This window comes from Balaenoptera acutorostrata, chromosome 15, assembly GCF_949987535.1.
Source record: "Balaenoptera acutorostrata chromosome 15, mBalAcu1.1, whole genome shotgun sequence".
Taxonomy (NCBI): domain Eukaryota; kingdom Metazoa; phylum Chordata; class Mammalia; order Artiodactyla; family Balaenopteridae; genus Balaenoptera; species Balaenoptera acutorostrata.
Genome location: NC_080078.1, coordinates 86,650,241 through 86,672,271, shown reverse-complemented (window position 1 = coordinate 86,672,271; position 22,031 = coordinate 86,650,241). Strand labels below are relative to the sequence as shown.

General features: G+C 36.0%; 1 protein-coding gene across 1 annotated transcript in view; it reads left to right on the top strand.

The window, feature by feature from the left end:
* Positions 1–22,031, top strand: part of SYCP2 (synaptonemal complex protein 2) — a 75,679-nt gene that overhangs the window by 8,687 nt on the left and 44,961 nt on the right. Inside the window, exons 2-11 of the mRNA XM_057530318.1 lie at positions 11,652–11,713; positions 12,609–12,752; positions 13,587–13,715; positions 14,513–14,617; positions 14,861–14,885; positions 17,352–17,437; positions 19,372–19,457; positions 19,729–19,763; positions 20,616–20,758; positions 20,842–20,894. Coding sequence (XP_057386301.1) covers positions 11,690–11,713; positions 12,609–12,752; positions 13,587–13,715; positions 14,513–14,617; positions 14,861–14,885; positions 17,352–17,437; positions 19,372–19,457; positions 19,729–19,763; positions 20,616–20,758; positions 20,842–20,894 — 830 coding nt within the window. The 5' untranslated portion in view covers positions 11,652–11,689. The remainder of the gene's footprint in view (positions 1–11,651; positions 11,714–12,608; positions 12,753–13,586; positions 13,716–14,512; positions 14,618–14,860; positions 14,886–17,351; positions 17,438–19,371; positions 19,458–19,728; positions 19,764–20,615; positions 20,759–20,841; positions 20,895–22,031) is intronic.

Sequence of the window (22,031 nt, the reverse complement as noted above, 5' to 3'; positions counted from 1 at the left end):
ATTTTGTCGACAGCTTTCTCTGCATCTGTTGAGATGATTATATGGTTTTTCTCCTTCAGTTTGTTAATATGGTGCATCACGTTGATTGATTTGCATATATTGAAGAATCCTTGCATTCCTGAGATAAACTTCACTTGATCATAGTGTATGATCCTTTTAATGTGCTGTTGGAGTCTGTTTGCTAGTATTTGTTGAGGATTTTTGCATCTATATTCATCAGTGATATGGGCCTATAGTTTTCTTTCTTTGTGACATCTTTGTTTGGTTTTGGTATCAGAGTGATGGTGGCCTCGTAGAATGAGTTTGGGGGTGTTCCTCCCTCTGCAATATTTTGGAAGAGTTTGAGAAGGATAGGTGTTAGCTCTTCTCTAAATGTCTGATAGAATTCGCCTGTGAAGCCATCTGGTCCTGGGCTTCTGTTTGTTGGAAGATTTTTCATCACAGTTTCAATTTCCATGTTTGTGATTGGTCTGTTCATATTTTCTATTTCTTCCTGGTTCAGTCTCTGAAGGTTGTGCATTTCTAAGAATTTGTCCATTTCTTCCAGGTTGTCCATTTTATTGGCATAGAGTTGCTTGTAGTAATCTCTCATGATCCTTTGTACTTCTGCAGTGTCAGTTGTTACTTCTCCTTTTTCATTTCTGATTCTATTGATTTGAGTCTTCTCCCTTTTTTTCTTGACAAGTCTGGCTAATGGTTTATCAATTTTGTTTATCTTGTCAAAGAACCAGCTTTTAGTTTTATTGCTATCGTTTCCTTCATTTCTTTTTCATTTATTTCTTTTTTTAAAAAATTAATTTATTTATTTTTAATTTTGGCTGTGTTGGGTCTTCGTTTCTGTGCGAGGGCTTTCTCTAGTTGCGGCGAGTGGGGGCCACTCTTCATTTCAGTGGGAGGGCCTCTCACTATCGCGGCCTCTCTTGTTGCAGAGCACAGGCTCCAGACGCACAGGCTCAGTAATTGTGGCTCACGGGCCCAGTTGCTCCGTGGCATGTGGGATCTTCCCAGACCAGGGGTCGAACCCGTGTCCCCTGCATTGGCAGGCAGACTCTCAACCACTACGCCACCAGGGAAGCCCCTTCATTTATTTCTGATCTGATCTTTATGATTTCTTTCTTTCTGCTAACTTTGGGGTTTTTTTGTTCTTCTTTCTCTAACTGCTTTAGGTGTATGGTTAGGTTGTTTATTTGAGATATTTCTTGTTTCTTAAGGTAGGATTGTATTGCTATAAACTTCCCTATACTGCTTTTGCTGCATCCCATAGGTTTTGGGTCGTTGTGTTTTCATTGTCATTTGTTTCTAGGTGTTTTTTGATTTCCTCTTTTATTTCTTCAGTGATCTCTTGGTTATTAAGTAGTGTGTTGTTTAGCCTCCATGTGTTTGTATTTCTTACAGATTTTTTCCTGTAATTGTTATCTAGTCTCATAGCGTTGTGGTTGGAAAAGATACTTGATACGATTTCAGTATTCTTAAATTTACCAAGACTTGATTTGTGACCCAAGATATGATCTATCCTGGAGAATGTTCCATGAGCACTTGAGAAGAATGTGTATTCTGTTGTTTTTGGATGGAATGTCCTATAAATATCAGTTGAGTCCATCTTGTTTAATGTATCATTTAAAGCTTGTGTTTCCTTATTTATTTTCATTTTGGATGATCTGTCCATTGGTGAAAGTGGGGTGTTAAAGTCCCCTACTATGATTGTGTTACTGTCAATTTCCCCTTTTATGGCTGTTAGTATTTGCCTTATGTATTGAGGTGCTCCTATGTTGGGTGCATAAATATTTACAATTGTTATATCTTCTTCTTGGATTGATGCCTTCATCATTATGTAGTGTCCTTCTTTGTCTCTTGTAATAATCTTTGTTTTAAAGTCTATTTTGTCTGATATGAGAATTGTTACTCCAGCTTTCTTTTGATTTCCATTTGCATGGAATATCTTTTTCCATCCCCTCACTTTCAGTCTGTATGTGTCCCTGGGCCTGAAGTGGGTCTCTTGTAGACAGCATATATACGGGTCTTGTTTTTGTATCCATTCAGCCAATCTATGTCTTTTGTTTGGAGCATTTAATCCATTTACATTTAAGGTAATTATTGATATGTATGTTCCTATTACCATTTTCTTAATTGTTTTGGGTTTATTATTGTAGGTCTTTTCCTTCTCTTGTGTTTCCTGCCTAGAGAAGTTCCTTTAGCATTTGTTGTAAAGCTGGTTTGGTGGTGCTGAATTCTCTTAGCTTTTGCTTGTCTGTAAAGGTTTTAGTTTCTCCATCAAATCTGAATTGAGATCCTTGCTGGGTAGAGTAATCTTGGTTGTAGGTTTTTCTCCTTCATCACTTTAAATATGTCATGCCACTCCATTCTGGCTTGCAGAGTTTCTGCTGAAAGATCAGCTGTTAACCTTATGGGGATTCCCTTATGTGTTATTTATTGTTTTTCCCTTGCTGCTTTTAATATTTGTTCTTTGTATTTAATTTTTGATAGTTTGATTAATATGTGTCTTGGCGTGTTTCTCCTTGGATTTATCCTGTATGGGACTCTCTGCGCTTCCTGGACTTGATTAACTATTTCCTTTCCCATATTAGGGAAGTTTTCAACTGTAATCTCTTCAAATATTTTCTCAGTCTCTTTCTTTTTCTCTTCTTCTGGGACCCCTATAATTCGAAATGTTGTTGCATTTAATGTTGTCCCAGAGGTCTCTGAGACTGTCACTCAATTCTTTTCATTCTTTTTTCTTTATTCTGGTCTGTAGTAGTTATTTCCAGTATTTTATCTGCCAGGTCACTTATCCATTCTTCTGCCTCAGGTATTCTGCTATTTATCCCTTCTAGAGAATTTTTAGTTTCATTTATTGTGTTGTTCATAACTATTTGTTTGCTCTTTAGTTCTTCTAGGTCCTTGTTAAACGTTTCTTGTATTTTCTCCATTCTATTTCCAAGATTTTGGATCATCTTTACTCTCATTATTCTGAATTCTTTTTCAGGTAGACTGCCTATTTCCTCTTCATTTGTTAGGTCTGGTGGGTTTTTACCTTGCTCCTTCATCTGCTGTGTGTTTCTCTGTCTTCTCATTTTGCTTAACTTACTGTGTTTGGGGGTCTCCTTTTCACAGGCTGCAGGTTTGTAGTTCCTGTTGTTTTTGGTGTCTGTCCCCAGTGGCTAAGTTTCATTCAGTGCGTTGTGTAGGCTTCCTAGTGGAGGGGACTAGTGCCTGTGTCCTGGTGGATGAGGCTGGATCTTGTCTTTCTGGTGGGCAGGTCCATGTCTGGTGGTGTGTTTTGGGGTGTCTGTGGCCTTATTACGATTTTAGGCAGCCTCTGTACTAATGGATGGGGTTGTGTTCCTGTCTTGCCAGTTGTTTGGCATAGGGTGTCCTGCACTGTAGCTTGCTGGTCGTTGAGTGGAGCTGGGTCTTGGCGTTGAGATGGAGATCTCTGGGAGATTTTCGCCACTTGATATTACGTGGAGCTGGGAGGTCTCTTGTGGACCAGTGTCCTGAACTTGGCTCTCCCACCTCAGAGGCACAGCCCTGACGCCTGGCTGGAGCACCAAGAGCCTGTGCTCCACGTGGCTCAGAATAAAAGGGAGGGAAAAAAAGAAGAAAGAAAGAAGATAAAATAAAATAGAGTAAAATAAAATAAAATAGTTATTAAAATAAAAAATAATTATTAAGAAAAAACATTTTTTTTTAAGTAATTAAAAAAAAAAAGGACGGACAGAACCCTAGGACATATGGTAAAAGCAAAGCTATACACACAAAATCACAGAAGCATACACATACACACTCACAAAAAGAGAAAAAGGGAAAAAAATACATATATCGTTGCTCCCAAAGTCCACCTCCTCAATTTGGGATGATTCGTTGTCTATTCAGGTATTCCACAGCTACAGTGTACATCAAGTTGATTGTAGAGATTTAATCCGCTGCTCCTGAGGCTGCTGGGAGAGATTTCCCTTTCTCTTCTTTGTTCAAAAAGCTCCCGGGGTTCAGCTTTGGATTCGGCACCGCCTCTGCGTGTAGGTCGCCTGAGGGCATCTGTTCTTCGCTCAGACAGGACGGGGTTAAAGGAGCCGCTGATTCGGGGGCTCTGGCTCACTCAGGCCGGGGGAGGGAGTGGTTCGGATGCCGGGCAAGCCTGCGGCAGCAGAGGCCTGTGTGACGTTGCACCAGCCTGAGGCGCGCTGTGCATTCTCCCGGGGAAGTTGTCCCTGGATTTCGGGACCCTGGCGGTGGCAGGCTGCACAGGCTCCCGGGAGGGGAGGTGTGGATAGTGACCTGTGCTCGCACACAGGCTTCTTGGTGGCGGCAACAGCAGCCTTAGCGTCTCATGCCCATCTCTGTGGTCCACGCTGATAGCCACGGCTCACACCCGTCTCTGGAGCTCCTTTAAGCGGCGCTCTTAATTCCCTCTCCTCACGCACCAGGAAACAAAGAGGCAAGAAAAAGTCTCTTGCCTCTTCGGCAGCTCCAGACTTTTTCCCAGACTCCCTCCTGGCTAGCTGTGGCGCACTAGCTCCCTTCAGGCTGTGTTCACGCCGCCAACCCCAGTCCTCTCCCTGCGATCCGACCGAAGCCTGAGCCTCAGCTCCCAGCCCCCGCCCGCCCTGGTGGGTGCTTGTCAGCACCATTCCTCTGTGCGGGAATCTCTCCGCTTTGCCCTCTGCGCCCCTGTTGATGCGCTCTCCTCCATGGATCCGAAGCTTCCCCGCCGCCCACCCCCGTCTCCGCCCGCGAAGGGGCTTCCTAGTGTGTGGAAACCTTTCCTCCTTCGCAGCTCCCTCCCACTGGTGCAGGTCCCGTCCCTATTCTTTTGTCTCTGTTTTTTCTTTTTCTTTTTTTTTTTTTTTTTTGCCCTACCCAGGTACGTGGCGAGTTTCTTACCTTTTGGAAGGTCTGAGGTTTTCTGCCAGCGTTCAGTAGGTGTTCTGTAGGAGTTTGTTCCACATGTAGATGTATTTCTGATGTATTTGTAGGGAGGAAGGTGATCTCTGCATCTTACTCGTCTGCCATCTTGAAGCTCCTCCATCCTTTGTGTTCTTGATCTGACTTCTGATACTCCCCCATATTTTTGTCTCTGCTTCATTCCAGATATTATCTTCTGATACCACTTCCATTTCTAATCTGCTATTAAAACCATACATTTTATTCTTTCTTAATAATCTTCTTATTGACTATTTTTGTTTTTAGGATTATTTGGTCTTTTTTCAGATTTTCTGTGGCCTTCCTTTCTGCCCACCCCAGTTTCCAGTTCTCTGCCACAATTCTTAGTCTTGTATTATAATCGTTATGTACACAATACTCAGTTATTTTGAAGTATTTGTCTAATAACTACCATTTGGAGGTCCTGTGGGTCTCTTTCTTTTGGCTAGTTCTGTTTCTCACCTTTTAATTAATTCATCCAAGTCTATGAATTGTACTTTAAGTGCTGATTTGGTTGTATCCTATGGGATTTTATATGTTCACATTTTCTTAGTCACTTAAATATTTTGTCATTTCTATCTTTCTGTATCCCATGGAGTATTCACATGTATGTGTTTAAATTTCCAAATATATAGGAAGTTTGAAGCTATCTTGTAGCTGATTTCTAAATTTATTACATTGTGAGAACAGAATCTATTATGTTTATTCTTTTGCATGCATTTGTGTTTTGTTTTTGCTGTGGTGACTTAAGATTTTCTCTTTTATTCTTACTCAGAAATGTCCTCACAGTATGTCTAGATGTGCTTTTTCTTATTTATCCTGGAATTCCATGGACTTTTTCAACTTGTGGATGTTTATATTTATTTGGGAAAGTTCTTGGCTATTATTCAGCTGTTGCCATCTCACTGCTCTTTTTTATTTAAAAATTTTTTCTGGATTTCTCCTTGAATAGATAGTGGAATGTGTGCATCTCTTCTTCATATCTCAACTTTTTATTCTATACATTTTGTTCCTTTGTGATCCTGTGATATCCTTAACTTTGTCTTTTTATTCCAAGGAATGTTCCCCCCTGAAGCTTTCAGGCCTATGGTGTAGTGGCAGTGGTGGACGCTCAGGGTTCTCTAGCCTACCTTGTTCCTCTTATGGTTCCTCATTAATCCCCCTGTTGGTTGCTGGCCTTCTGTACTTATTTCTTACCTCCATAATTGAGTTAATACAGGCTAAATTTCCATCTTCTGTGATGGCCTGGGGAGAAGGAGAGAAAGATTGAAGCCAAGCAGAAAATAGGTACACCCCTTGTTGGGAATTGGGAAAGCAAACCGGTGGGTCCCTGCATTCCCAGTATTTCCCAGGCAAGATGATAAAACAACTACCAACTATTTAGAGATCTTGGAATTATTGCTGGTATACAGGAATCCCCAGCTAGCCACAGACCTAGAGTCACCCATTTAGTATTTAAGCTAGAGCAGACAAACATAACCAGATGGGGCAAAACCACAGCTAAGTCGTGGATAGATTTGAATGGAGCAGCTGGACTCTGGCTGCTTAAGTGCAGAGGCTGGCCTTGGCGATTTCATTTCCCTCACAATAACCCGAACCCACATTTGACTGATCCCCCGTTTTGGACCCCACCTACCTGCATTTTAGTATGAATTTACTTTTAAAAAGGGTAAGTAAGTATAAATTACAAATAAAACTGAAGTTTCCTGTTGCCAAATAGCTGATTACGGTTCTGTGCAACTCTCTACTCTTCCTCCCCAATAAGCTGACAGATAGAGTGTCCTGAGTGGTGTAGGTGAATGTCACTCTACACACACACATACACACACACACACACACACAGGCGCACGCATGCACACAAATATGTGTATACTTATGTGCACCTAGAGGTATAATCATAAATAATACAAAATTTCTTTTTGCATGTAAGTGGCATTATGATGTATTTATCATCTGGCAACATGTTTTTTTTTTTAATTTTTTTAAACATCTTTATTGAAGTATAATTGCCTTACAATGGTGTGTTAGCTTCTGCTTTATAACAAAGTTAATCAGTTATACATATACAATATGTTCCCATATCTCTTCCCTCTTGCATCTCCCTCCCTCCCACCCTCCCCATCCCACCCCTCTAGGTGGTCATAAAGCACCGAGCTGATCTCCCTGTGCTATGCGGCTGCTTCCCACTAGCTATCTATTTTACATTTGGTAGTGTATATATGTCCATGACACTCTCTCACCCTGTCACATCTCACCCCAACCCCTCCCCATATCCTCAAGTCCATTCTCTAGTAGGTCTGTGTCTTTATTCCCGTCTTGCCACTAGGTTCTTCATGGCCTTTTTTTTTTTTTTCCTTAGATTCCTTATATATGTGTTAGCATACTGTATTTGTTTTTCTCTTTCTGACTTACTTCACTCTGTATGACAGACTCTAACTCCATCCACCTCATTACAAATACCTCCATTTCATTTCTTTTTATGGCTGAGTAATATTCCATTGTATATATGTGCCACATCTTCTTTATCCATTCATCTGTCGATGGACACTTAGGTTGCTTCCATGTCCTGGCTATTGTAAATAGAGCTGCAATGAATATTTTGGTACATGACTCTTTTTGAACTATGGTTTTCTCAGGGTATATGCCCAGTAGTGGGATTGCTGGGTCGTATGGTAGTTCTATTTGTAGTTTTTTAAGGAACCTCCATAGTGTTCTCCATAGTGGCTGTATCAATTTACATTCCCACCAACAGTGCAAGAGTGTTCCCTTTCCTCCACACCCTCTCCAGCATTTATTGTTTCTAGATTTTTTGATGATGGCCATTCTGACCGGTGTGAGATGATATCTCATTGTAGTTTTGATTTGCATTTCTCTAATGATTAATGATGTTGAGCATTCTTTCATGTGTCTGTTGGCAATCTGTATATCTTCTTTGGAGAAATGTCTATTTAGGTCTTCTGCCCATTTTTGGATTGGGTTGTTCGTTTTTTTGTTATTGAGCTGCATGAGCTGCTTGTAAATCTTGGAGATTAATCCTTTGTCAGTTGCTTCATTTGCAAATATTTTCTCCCATTCTGAAGGTTGTCTTTTGGTCTTGTTTATGGTTTCCTTTGCTGTGCAAAAGCTTTTAAGTTTCATTAGGTCCCATTTGTTTATTTGTGTTCTTATTTCCATTTCTCTGGGAGCTGGGTCAAAAAGAATCTTGCTGTGATGTATGTCATAGAGTGTTCTGCCTATGTTTTCCTCTAAGAGTTTGATAGTGTCTGGCCTTACACTTAGGTCTTTAATCCATTTTGAGTTTATTTTTGTGTATGGTGTCAGGGAGTGTTCTAATTTCATACTTTTACATGTTCTTGTCCAATTTTCCCAGCACCACTTATTGAAGAGGCTGTCTTTTCTCCACTGTATATGCTTGCCTCCTTTATCAAAGATAAGGTGACCATATGTGCGTGGGTTTATCTCTGGGCTTTCTATCCTGTTCCATTGATCTATATTTCTGTTTTTGTGCCAGTACCAAACTGTCTTGATTACTGTAGCTTTGTAATATAGTCTGAAGTCAGGGAGCCTGATTCCCCCAGCTCCATTTTTCGTTCTCAAGATTGCTTTGGCTATTCGGGGTCTTTTGTGTTTCCATACAAATGGTGAAATTTTTTGTTCTAGTTCTGTGAAAAATGCCAGTGGTAGTTTGATAGGGATTGCATTGAATCTGTAGATTGCTTTGGGTAGTAGAGTCATTTTCACAATGTTGATTCTTCCAATCCAAGAACATGGTATATCTCTCCATCTATTTGTATCATCTTTAATTTCTTTCATCAGTGTCTTATAATTTTCTGCATACAGGTCTTTTGTCTCCTTAGGTAGGTTTATTCCTAGATATTTTATTCTTTTTGTTGCAGTGGTAAACGGGAGTGTTTTCTTAATTTCACTTTCAGATTTTTTGTCATTAGTGTATAGAAATGCAAGAGATTTCTGTGCATTAATTTTGTATCCTGCTACTTTACCAAATTCATTGATTAGCTCTAGGAGTTTTCTGGTAGCATCTTTAGGATTCTCTATGTATAGTATCATGTCATCTGCAAACAGTGACAGCTTTACTTCTTCTTTTCCAATTTGGATTCCTTTTATTTCTTTGTCTTCTCTGATTGCTGTGGCTAACACTTCCAAAACTATGTTGAATAATAGTGGTGAGAGTGGACAACCTTGTCTTGTTCCCTGATCTTAGTGGAAATGGTTTCAGTTTTTCACCATTGAGGACAATGTTGGCTGTGGGTTTGTCATATATGGCCTTTATTATGTTGAGGAAAGTTCCCTCTATGCCTACTTTCTGCAGGGCTTTTATTATAAATGGGTGTTGAATTTTGTCGAAAGCTTTCTCTGCATCTATTGAGATGATCATATGGTTTTTCTCCTTCAATTTGTTAATATGGTGTATCACATTGATTGATTTGCATATAGTGAAGAATCCTTGCATTCCTGGGATAAACCCCACTTGATCATGGTGTATGATCCTTTTAATGTGCTGTTGGATTCTGTTTGCTAGTATTTTGTTGAGGATTTTTGCATTTATGTTCATCAGTGATATTGGCCTGTAGTTTTCTTTCTTTGTGACATCTTTGTCTGGTTTTGGTATCAGGGTGATGGTGGCCTCATAGAATGAGTTTGGGAGTGTTCCTCCCTCTGCAATATTTTGGAAGAGTTTGAGAAGGATAGGTGTTAGCTCTTCTCTAAATGTTTGATAGAATTCACCTGTGAAGCCATCTGGTCCTGGGCTTTTGTTTGTTGGAAGGTTTTTAATCACAGTTTCAATTTCAGTGCTTGTGATTGGTCTGTTCATATTTTCTATTTCTTCCTGGTTCAGTCTCTGAAGGTTGTGCATTTCTAAGAATTTGTCCATTTCTTCCAGGTTGTCCATTTTATTGGCATAGAGTTGCTTGTAGTAATCTCTCATGATCTTTTGTATTTCTGCAGTGTCAGTGGTTACTTCTCCTTTTTCATTTCTAATTCTATTGATTTGAGTCTTCTCCCTTTTTCTCTTGATGAGTCTGGCTAATGGTTTATCAATTTTGTTTATCTTCTCAAAGAACCAGCTTTTAGTTTCATTGATTTTTGCTATTGTTTCCTTCATTTCTTTTTCATTTATTTCTGACCTGATCTTTATGATTTCTTTCCTTCTGCTAGCTTCGGGGTTTTTTTGTTCTTCTTTCTCTAATTGCTTTAGGTGCAAGGTTAGGTTGTTTATTCGAGATGTTTCTTGTTTCTTGAGGTAGGCTTGTATTGCTATAAACTTCCCCCTTAGTACTGCTTTTGCTGCGTCCCATAGGTTTTGGGTCGTCGTATCTCCATTGTCATTTGTTTCTAGGTATTTTTTGATTTCCCCTTTGATTTCTTCAGTGATCACTTCGTTTTGTGTAGCCTCCATGTGTTTGTATTTTTTACACATCTTTTCCTGTAATTGATATCTAGTCTCATAGCGTTGTGGTCGGAAAAGATACTTGATACGATTTCAATTTTCTTAAATTTACCAAGGCTTCATTTGTGACCCAAGATATGATCTATCCTGTGGCAACATGTTTTTTAATCACTAAAACTGTTTGGCTGCAAACATCTAAAATTCTCGTCCATTTTATGTAACTGTTATGTTCACAAAATTGATTAGCATATGCCACATTTTATTTCTTCATTCCTTGCCCTCCCTCCCATTCCTAGCTCCCATCTAGGTACTTTTGAATTTTCTCACTCAGAATGATGCTGCAGAAGCATCTTTATACTTGGTTCCCTATGTATGTGGAATCAGTGTTTCTCTGTGGATCAGATTTTTTCCCCCGGAGTTAATCTTTGGAAATGCAGGATATTTTTTTGCTCATCCCTTTTGTATGCCTCTTATGTATGTCCTCATTGGCACTTAAATATCTCTACTGGCATGTCTGCAAGAAAGTAGATTGACTAGTGCCTCTTGTTGCCTTCAAGATACACAGTCCTGTATTCCTCCTGGATTAAGTAATTAATTTCCCCTCTATGTTGGATTTCCTGAGGTTCTATTACAAAGCTCTTCATAGTACAGATTATTTTAAAATTGTTCTAGTTATGCTGTCTAGAGAAGATTGTTTTATTTCTTTTCCTTTATAGGACTAACCTCCAAACCTCCAAATTGCATTTGCAAATGCTAGATGCTTTTGTTAAGATGGTGCTTAATGTAACCCTGCTGTTTCTTGTTTCCATTCTCTTTTGAAGGGAAAGATGTGTTTAGGTTATCTTTTCCTCCTTTCATTGCATATTTGTATATTCTTACATATCCTGTTCTTTGGCAGTATACTTGCATATACGTCCCTTCTTAAATATTGTATTGCTAGCTTAAATTTTATTTAGGCATTAATTCAAGATTATTTTTCTTCTTGTTCCCAAAGTGGAACAAAGTTGGAATCTCTGATGAGGGAGGTTCACATTTATATTCTTTCAGTGACTAGTTTTGTGACCTTTTGGCAGGACTTTGACATTTATTTAAGTCATTTATAAAAAGGGAAGGCTTGAATAAATGATCTTCAGGCTTTCCTCCAGAAACTTCTTTGGACAGATTCAAATGAGTAATTTCATAAGCAGTGAGGAACTTGAAGAAACAACATTTATTGCCTTTGGTATAAGCAGCAATGCTTATTTATGTGTGTTAAGATTTTTAAACTGTAAACATATAAAATAGATTGTAAGATTCAGAAAGTATATGCTTTCTTTTGTAGGTGTTTGTTTTGTCCACCTGTTTTAAAATTAAGTCAAAATGCCAGTAAGACCAGATCTCCAGGTATGTAGTCCTAGACCAAAAGGAAGTCTTTTATTTTAATTCCTAAAATCACTTTGTTTATTTATAGGTATTAAATGCTATCGTTTTAGGAAAGACAAAGCTTACTTGTTTTTATGAAATGGTCAAGAGTCAAATAATTGAAATAAAAATGTTGTCCTTTTATTTTTTCAATAGATTTGTTTCCAAAAGCTTTAGTAAGAATATAAAGTACTAAAGATGATTTATATCTATCTCTTAAATAGAAATGAATCATACACTGGCTGGATACTTTTATATCAAGGCTTAAAACTGTGAGATACTTGCATTTAGGAGAGTCATATTAATATATGAAAATTCCTTATTAATGGTGGTGTACTTTAATAGCAGGGATGGCAGATTTTGTAAAGCTTATAAATATAGAATATAATAAATAATAAATTATATGTGTATGTAATGCTTAAGTTATATTGGTTGGTATAGTTTCTAAAAAAGTGCTTTTACCTGTCTATGCAATTTTTTTTTTTTTTTAACTATTTAAACTTCATGAAGAAATTGATAGATATGTTAGGGTTTTATCCATGGTATTAAGTATTAGTTACTATAAAGTTGATTTTTATTTCCTTCATTAACAGGTTTTTGTTGAGTTTAGCATAATGATGACTTTCCAATAAGAAATATGAAGTGGAAAATTAGTAAAATATATTTTTCCTGTATAGAGCTTATTATTATCAAAAAACTTAATCTCTAATTCTGTTACTCTGAATTTAATAGTGGACAGTTTTTTTAAATAAATGAATTGATATTATATAAGCTCTTGAGAATTTTCAAATGTGAAAACAATTCTTAAATTACTTGATTTCATAAGGTGACTAATTTGGGTTTTGATTCAATATATTTGCCATTTTCTATATTTCAGCAGTTGGAAAAATGCATTGATGATGCTTTAAGAAAAAATGATTTCAAACCTTTGAAAACACTTTTACAAATTGATATTTGTGAAGATGTGAAGATTAAATGCAGCAAACAGTTTTTCCACAAGTTGGATAACCTTATGTGCAGGGTAAATATTCATTTTTGTTGAATGAGTGTTACAGTTATTAGATACCACTCTACTTTTTAGGAAGAGATACTCCATTGGAAGGAATGAATAAAAAGGCTTCGGCAAGCTCACTTATAACTATCTAAATAAATGCTTGTTTCACCACTTGCTTTTTGTGTGTGTTTGTTTGAGGAGTCCCAAATAACATGTTGGACTGTTGTTTTCTAAATAATATATACAAAAAAATCTGTGTTTACATAGTGTTTACCATTTTTAACTGTTATCTAAATGGGAAAAACAGCTTACCTGTTTGAAGTTTAAACAACTTGATCTATTTTTTAAAAGCCTATCAGCATATTCTTCATGTTGTGTGGACAGTGCTTGGTGCTTGCAAAAAATAAAACAAACAAAAACAAATAAAAATCATCGAAGACCTTGTACTTGATTTGTCATGTATAAAGTATTTTTATACGTGAGAAAAAAGTGATTATTGACAATCTCCACAGAATTTGACGTTTGTTACGAACTAGAAGAGTGAGTAAAAATTTCTTGTATCCCTTAGTTAAATGCATAGAGCTTTTTAGAATGGAAGATAACTGATTCATTGCATCATAATTCTAAAGTTTCTTGAGTTTATACATGTCTGCAATTTTGTACTGAGCTTGTCATTCACTGGCTGAGTGCCTGTAAGCAGGTTGCCTTTTTTAAACCACACTTTTGTCCTTTGCAATATGGAGATTATGATTATGATAATGACTAACACAGGATTTGTGAGGATTATAACGCTCCTAGCACAATGCCAATTCCATTCTATTTTGTATTTACAGATGTTTAAATGTATAATTTGCATTTCAGGAGCTGAATAAAAAGGATATCCAAACTGTTTCAACCATTTTGGTTTCTTTTGGAAGATGTGGCAAAAATATCAGTATATTGGGGCGAGCTGGACTTCTAACTATGATAAAACAAGGACTAGTCCAAAAGATGAGTATAGAATATGTAACATATTTCTTTGAGGGAAATATGATTAAAGGTGTGTTTTCTAATTAAATGGTTCAAACTGTTGGAAAATAAATTTGGGAAGTGTATATAAAACTTTGAGATAAAATATTTTTATAACCTGTGGTATATGTTAGAAAAATAAAGATCACAAGGGAACTGTATACAGGGTCCTTGATAATTGTGTGAATTTAAGGTCACAAGACTCCCTAAGGCCTTTACTTGCTTTATTTTCTCTTTAGCTCATCTTAATCACTAACTTAATTTACTTTTCTTTTTATATCATTTATTATTATCTATTTCCCATTTTAGAATGTAGGATATTGATTTTTGTCTGTTTTGTTCATTGTTGTATACCCAGCACCAAGAACAGTGCCTAAGACATAGTGTGTATTCAAATGTCTGAGTTAATAAAAATAAAATACCAAAACATTTCAAATAGTAAAAATGCCACAATAATCTAATGTGTAATGATAATTTATTTTTTATCTATGAATATGAATGTACATGAACTAAGAATTTGAAGGGGGGGAAGTAAAGATTTTCTACTTGGAATTGGATTAACTTCATCCATTCCCATCTAAAAAATGGGAACATATAGTGAACTACTAAAAAGCAAAAACAATGACAGTGTTTAAGAGCATAAACTTATTTTGATACAATACTGGAATTTTTATTTTTAATGTTTCTTTATTCTTAGGTTTACTGTTTGTATGAGTACATTCTTAAAATTATTAAAATTGAATTCAAAGTAACTAATGTATATACATTTCTTTTTCTACATGGTCGCCTGGTTTGAAAAATCCAAGGAGATTATTCTGAGTCGCGGAAATTCAAAAGATGAAGCTGTTATTAATATGATAGAAGACTTATTTGATCTTTTGATGGTAACAATCATATTGATTCACTGATGTTATAAAGCATGTGTTTATTTAAAAACAATTTGTGTTCTATATGCCCTGAGACTAAAAGTCACTAACAGGTTGGTTAGTGCATTTATCCTGATTAATTAGTTAGTACATAAAAGTTAAATAATTATTTGGTGAGTTCATATGTAACCTGTTATTTTAATACTATTTGTAATGGTTTATAATATAAGATAGTAAGTTTTAAATATTATTCACTTTCAGGTCATACATGACATCGATGATGAAGGTATAATAAACATTTTATTTCTACTGGAACAGTAATTTGCTGTTAGAGTTTTGGTATAATCTTGCAATTCTTGTAGTATTGTCCTAATATTAGGAATTCATTACCTAATTCAGGGATCGACAAATTTTTTCTGTAAAGGGTCAGATAGTAAATATTTTAGGCTTTGTGGGCCAAGAAAAAAATTGATGGTATTATGTAGGTACTTATTTAACAAGAAAGAAAACAAATTTCCACAAATGTTGTATTGATGCAACTCAAAATATAATAATAATTGAGTACAGTGTTTTTGTAATACAGGTCTACTAATGAGAATAGCACTCTTTTTTGAGAAGATGACGTTTCTCTTAATTAAGGTTCAGAGTTAGTGTTTGCTGTTATAAAAATTAATTGCAAATATTCATTTGTTCATGCTTATCTGTAGTGAAATTTTGTGTATATTACATTAGAAAACGTCTTTTCATGCAGATAATGCCAAATACTGATACCAGTTCATGAGCATGATTTTTAATTGAGCATATTCATCACTTGGAAAGCATTTATAGAATTATATTAGACTTTTTTCTTAATATTTGCTTTTTAGAATGCCATTGCATTGCAGATTAATCACTTTCGGTTGAAGGTTAGGTGGAAGCTCCTCAGTTGCAGAGTTAAAATGAATTTTGAAATAGGGAAATTTCCTTTGCACCTACATCAACGTCCAGAAACGCTGCTGGATCTGTAGTTGGAGCTTGGAAAAAATATATCCCCTATAAATTTGTTGTTGGAAATGGACATGTCATTTCTTGTCTCAGCTTTTGACAGCCTAGGAGATGTATAAAGCAGCTGGACATTACTTGTGATTCAGATGACCTTTGTTTCATTGAAATAACTTTATTGAAGTATAAGTTTCTCATATACGCACTAATATTGCCTTGGACTTTAGTGTTGAATTCATTAAGAAACCCATCAACTCTGCAGCCCAAGCTAATTACCAAACCCATTCATTTAGTGGTGGCTAATGATGGCTAAGTTCGTAAGAATGAATGAAATTCACCTGAGACTACCAGTTCAGTAAATCATGATAGATTCACATATTTCCACAGAGTACCTGCTGATGAATACAGCCATACAAAAAGGGACAGTGAGTTGGATTTAGTTTGTGGGCCATAGTTTGTCCTTGATCTAATGAAACAAAATTTTCAGAGTACACAGAGAGTATAGAACATGTTACAACTCATCATTTCACTTGTGCTTGGCAGTGCCTTATGTCAAACAATAAACTCAAGTTATTTTATCTCTGTGTTGGTTGAGGAAGAATTACCTAGGATTGGTAATTGGGGCCGGTGAATTGTTTATAAATAAAGGAACAGCTAATTGCTGCCAAAGCGTTTAAAAATATCAATTGCTATTTATTTCAGTAGTAGTTAATGCTACCTTTTCATTGGTTTCTTTGCAATTAACATAACAATCTAGTCTAAATTCTTAAGTTTTTAAGGGAGAAAACAGTCCTAAAGCACCAGTGATTATGAAGTGATCCAACTGGTTTTTTTTTTAAGTAAATCACTTTATCTTTTCAAGTAATTCAGTGATTTTTTTTTTTTTTTTTTTTTTTTATTTATTTTTGGCTGTGTTGGGTCTCCGTTTCTGTGCGAGGGCCTTCCCCAGTCGCGGCAAGCGGGGGCCACTCCTCATCGCGGTGCGCGGGCCTCTCACCGTCGCGGCCTCTCCCGCTGCGGAGCACAGGCTCCAGACGCGCAGGCTCAGCAATTGTGGCTCACGGGCCCAGTTGCTCCGCGGCACGCGGGACCCCTCCCAGACCAGGGCTCGAACCCGTGTCTCCTGCACCGGCAGGCAGATTCTCAACCACTGCGCCACCAGGGAAGCCCCCTTTTTTTTCTTTTAATGTAGTCACTTTGTAAAGTGCATTTTCTGTTGCAGCGTTGCCATTAGTTAAAATTATTTTAGAAATCTGCATCATGAATTAACATGTAGCAAATTCCTCTTAATATACTTAGTATTAATAAAGCCTTGTCTTTTGAGAGAAAAGGGTCAAATTTTAGAAATAGGTCAAGATATTTAGATCTTCATGAAGTCTGGAGGTGTTAATGGCCGTTATGGAATTTTGGAGGTATGACTATAAATTACTGAGGCCAGTTTTCATAAAAACCTCAAATTAGACGTTTCCAGTTTTGGACTGTATTTATTTATCCAAAAAAGTAATAAATACTGCTTTAAGTGCCTCAAAGGGGAAGCTGGATCTGGGGTTATTCCTTTGCCAGAGTTAAAATCAGTCACATCTGTTTGAATGGTGTTTTTCGAAGTTACATAGCTAGTTAATGGCAGAACCAGGACTGAATTTCATGCTTCCTGGTGCCCAGGCCAGTCCTTGGGCCTTCTTCTGAACTGAATTAGTATGTCCGATTTCTATTAACACATATAAGATTGTCGTTTAAAATACACATTTGTCAATAATTTACTTTTATTCAGGTAAAAGGCAAGTAGTGGAAAGTTTCATACCTCGAATTTGTGCCCTGGTTATTGACTCAAGAGTGAATATTTGTATTCAGCAGGAGGTAAAGTCATTTTTTAGATTTTCTTTGAAAACTTAAAGAGAAGGTGAAGACAATTTGGTAGCAATTTATCAAATTGAATAATTATTTTATCTTGGCACGAAATTATCATGTAGTGTATCTCTGTTGTCTTAATTCATTGTCTGACATGATGAAATATATTGGGTTGGCCAAAAAGTTCCTTCGGTTTTTAAGTTTAAAAAAAAGACACATTTTACATTTTCACCAAGAACTTTATTGAACAACATATTCACCGTTTTGTTCCACTACCTTCTGCCATTTTTCAGGCAACTTGATAATTCCATCTTCCCAAAACTTTTTACCTTTTTGAGTAAAGAACTGTTCTAGGTACCTTTTACAGTCTTCCAGGGAATTGACATTTTTTTCCATTAAGAGAATTTTGTAAAGACTGAAATAAATGGAAATCCGAAGATGCTATGTCTGATGAATATGGCAGATGAATCAGAACTTCCCAGCCAAGCTGTAAGAGTTTTTGCCTGGTCATCAAAGAAACATGCGGTCTTGTGTTATCCTGATGGAAGATTATGCGTTTTCTGTTGACTAATTCTGGACGCTTTTGGTCGAGTGCCGCTTTCAGTTGGTCTAATTGAGAGCAGTACTTGTTGGAATTAATCGTTTCGTTTTCCGGAAGAAGCTCATAATAGAGGACTCCCTTCCAATCCCACCATATATGCAACATCACCTTCTTTGGATGAAGACCGGCCTTTGGTGTGGTTGGTGATGGTTCATTTCTCTTTCCCCAGTGTCTCTTCCGTTCCATATTATTGTACAGTATCCACTTTCCATCACCCGTCACAATTTGTTTTAAAAACAGAACGTTTTCGTTATGTTTCAGTAGAGAATTGCATGTGGAAATACGGTCAAGAAGGTTTTCTTTGCTTAACTTATGTGGAACAGAAACATCAAAGCGATTAACATAACCAAGCTGGTGCAAATGATTTTCAACGCTTGATTTGTATATTTTGAGTATGTCAGCTATCTCCCGCGTGGTACAACGTTGATTGTTCTCAGTTAATGTCTTGATTTGATCGCTGTCAACTTCAACTTGTCTACCCGACCGTGGAGCATCATCCAGGGAGAAATCTCCAGCATGAAACTTAGCAAACCACTTTTGACATGTTTCATCAGTCACAACACCTTCTCCATACACTGCACAAATCTTTATTTGCGTTTCAGTTGCATGTTTACCTTTCTTGAAATAATAAAGCATAATATGCCAAAAATGTTGCTTTTTTCTTCCATCTTCAATATTAAAATGACTACACAAAAATTCACCAATTTTGGTAAGTTCTTTTTAAATGCACGCTGATATGACAGCTGTCACAGTACAATCTAACAAAATTGTTTCGAATGAAGTTAAAGACTCCTAAGCGCTACTAGAGCCATCTTATGGGAAAAAAAGCCAAACACACCTTTTGGCCAACCCAATATTACCTAAATATGTATTGAAAATTCATAAGCATGTGGGTTTATGTATACATATATAGCTCATATGAAAATAAACTATACCATCTAGATATTAGTAGTTCCTAAATAAATGCTAAAAATAACCTGTATTAGTATATATATATGTGTGTATACATGTGTATAGTCATAAGAACAAATATGAATAGGGTAATATTTTTTGCTTCTTTAGTTCTTAGAGTAATAATAAACATATGTCATACTGCAAAGAGTATAACTGCTTTGAGTACAGGAATCATGGTATATTCTATTTTTGATATCCTGTGTTTTATGTTTTCCTGTATTCACTATTTTATACTTTATACTCTTTCCTCCACCCTTCTTTCCCTGCATAAAATGCTGTGATTAAGAAAAAATAGGCTTCTAAGTTTAGGTACCTACAATATATCTCTAAGTACTTAATGTTTCACTGAATATATAAAGTTAATGGATTATGTATTTTTCTTTTCTAGACTCTAAAAATAATGAATGCTATGCTGGACAAAATGCCTCAAGATGCCAGGAAAATACTCTCTAACCAAGAAATGTTAATTCTCATGTAATAATTTGTACTATATTTCTTTAATTAGTGGTTCAAGTCAAGAATTTAAAGGATGTTTTATAAGGCAAATAAGGCAACCATGAGTTGCATTAATAATTAAAACTGATAAACTCTTGTAGGTTTCTAGTATAATTTATATATACGTTTTCTGCCAAAGTCTGTGATACTAATCAATTGTAAATTTTGGTGAAGTTTTTTCCCCCAAACATACGAGCTGTCTAGTTAATTGATACTTGTCTAGTATATAACCTGTTGTTTTGATTCACAGGAGTAGTATGGGAGAAAGGATTTTAGATGCTGGAGGTAAGTCTTTTTTTCAAAATGTTCATATTTGAAATTACTCCAAATTTATTAATAGACTATAATATCTAAGTAGTCAAAATAATATTAACATTATAATGTAGTGAAATTATGCGAGGGAATTATAAACTGTGTGTAATCAAGCAATTTTTAATTACCTTAATAAGTAATTAAAGGATAAATACCTGTGGGACTAAAAAAATAAGTATGATAACAGGAGTTGTCAAATATAATTTGTGCCTAATGGTAGGTTTTTGAATAATAATTTTCAAGTAGATTTGGATTCCTTTTGTGAAGAAATTTCTTAAATGTATTTTATGAAATTAAGAGGTTTAATATTCTTGGGATTGATGATTCGTTTGTAAACAATGTTTTTATTAAAAGCTCAAATTTTCTTTCCTAAGTTTCATATGAGAAAATTTTGATGTAGTGATTTACATATAGAACAAACCACTGGTTTAAAGTACTTTAAAATAACTGTAAATATCATGATATGCAAAAGGAAAACAAAGATTACCTGTGATTTATAGACTTCTGTATGAGTTATTTTGTAATTCACAACTCTAATAATGGAATGGAAGAATCTTTGAACATTTAGGAGTTTCTTTTAAATATCCTTAAAAGTTTTTTTTTACTCCTTTCTTCTCTTAGTAAACTTATTTTGTTATTTGGGCTATATTCATGCCTGTAATGATGAGATGTTTCTAATCTATATGAAGAAAATGGCAAAAGATGAGTAAATTACACTATGTTGCTTATTACTCTTGCTTGTTCTAACAACTTTTGAAATGTATTGACTTTTATAAACTTTAATTTTCATAATTTCAAATAATACATTAATTTTTTTTTTTAAAGATTATGACTTACAAGTGGCTATCATAGAAGCTTTATGTAGAATGACCACAGAAAAACAAAGGCAAGAACTGGCATGTCAGTGGTTTTCAATGGATTTTATTGCTAATGCATTTAAAGGAATTAAAGACACTGAATTTGAAACAGTAAGTAGTGTAAAAATAACAAATTAACAAGTTTTTTTTAAATTACTATGTTTTTTAAAAGCTCTCTCTTTTTTAAAAATTAGGATTGCAGGATATTTCTCAACCTTGTAAATGGCATGCTTGGAGACAAAAGAAGGTAAACAATGCAAAATACAACCATTTAATGATAAAGAAATAGAGCTCAAGAAAGAGCACACAATGGTAGGCTGAAATAATCCTCCACTGGTCTTATTTTGCTTTGTACTTTGTATCTTCTTTTATAATTAGCATATTGTAAGGATGTTCTTTCTGCAGTTATTTAATCTCAAGAATGGTCATGGAAGGCTAGGTAATATAAATTTTTATCACTTTTGACAATGACAGAAGAGGCATTTTTGTAGTGCAGTGCCTGGCACCTTATAGGTGCTCAGGACACGTTGGATTGAATGAGTTCACATTTAGTTTACCTGCTAAGGAAATGAAAGATAGGGTAAGGGTTGTGCGCAGGGAGTCACACTATTTGGATTTGAATAACAGGTCCCCCTCTTCCTGTTCTAATGTTGGACAAGTTATTTAACCTTACTCGCCTCAGTTTCCTTAGCTGTAAAATAAGAATACTAATAATATCTACCTCATATGTTTGTTGTGAAGATTAAATGAGACGGTTATACACTTAGTACTTATAGTAGTATCTGACCAAGAAAGTATTCAATGAGTTCAGCCATTTTTATTAGCAGTATTATTCACTTCTACTCTTCTTTTCCCATATAATCTTATGGGAACTTCCACTGTATCAATATCACTAGTATAAGCTAAATTAGGAACCTCTGTTCATAGTCGATAACATGAAAAGTAATTTGGTTCAGTCACTTTAGTCAAAATGGTAGGTTGAGTAGTATCCTCAAAGTAATATGCTGAGGCCCGTGAGCCACAACTACTGAGCCTGCGCGTCTGTAGCCTGTGCTCCGCAACGGGAGAGGCCGCGACAGAGGCCCGCGCACCGCGATGAAGAGTGGCCCCCGCTCGCCGCAACTGGAGAAAGCCCTTGCACAGAAACTAAGACCCAACACATCCAAAAATAAATAAATAAATAAATTTATTAAAAAAAGTAATATGCTGTCTTTCAGAAACAGATTTCCCCTGAACTCTCACTTTAAAGAGTAATAAAGAAGGAAATATGATTTTATTTAAATTGTTGTCACTACTGCCTGATTTCCTTTTGATCCTAGGTGTGATTTGTATGGCAAGTCAAAATTATGCTGTGAAGGCTTATTAATTTTTTCTTTAATTCAGA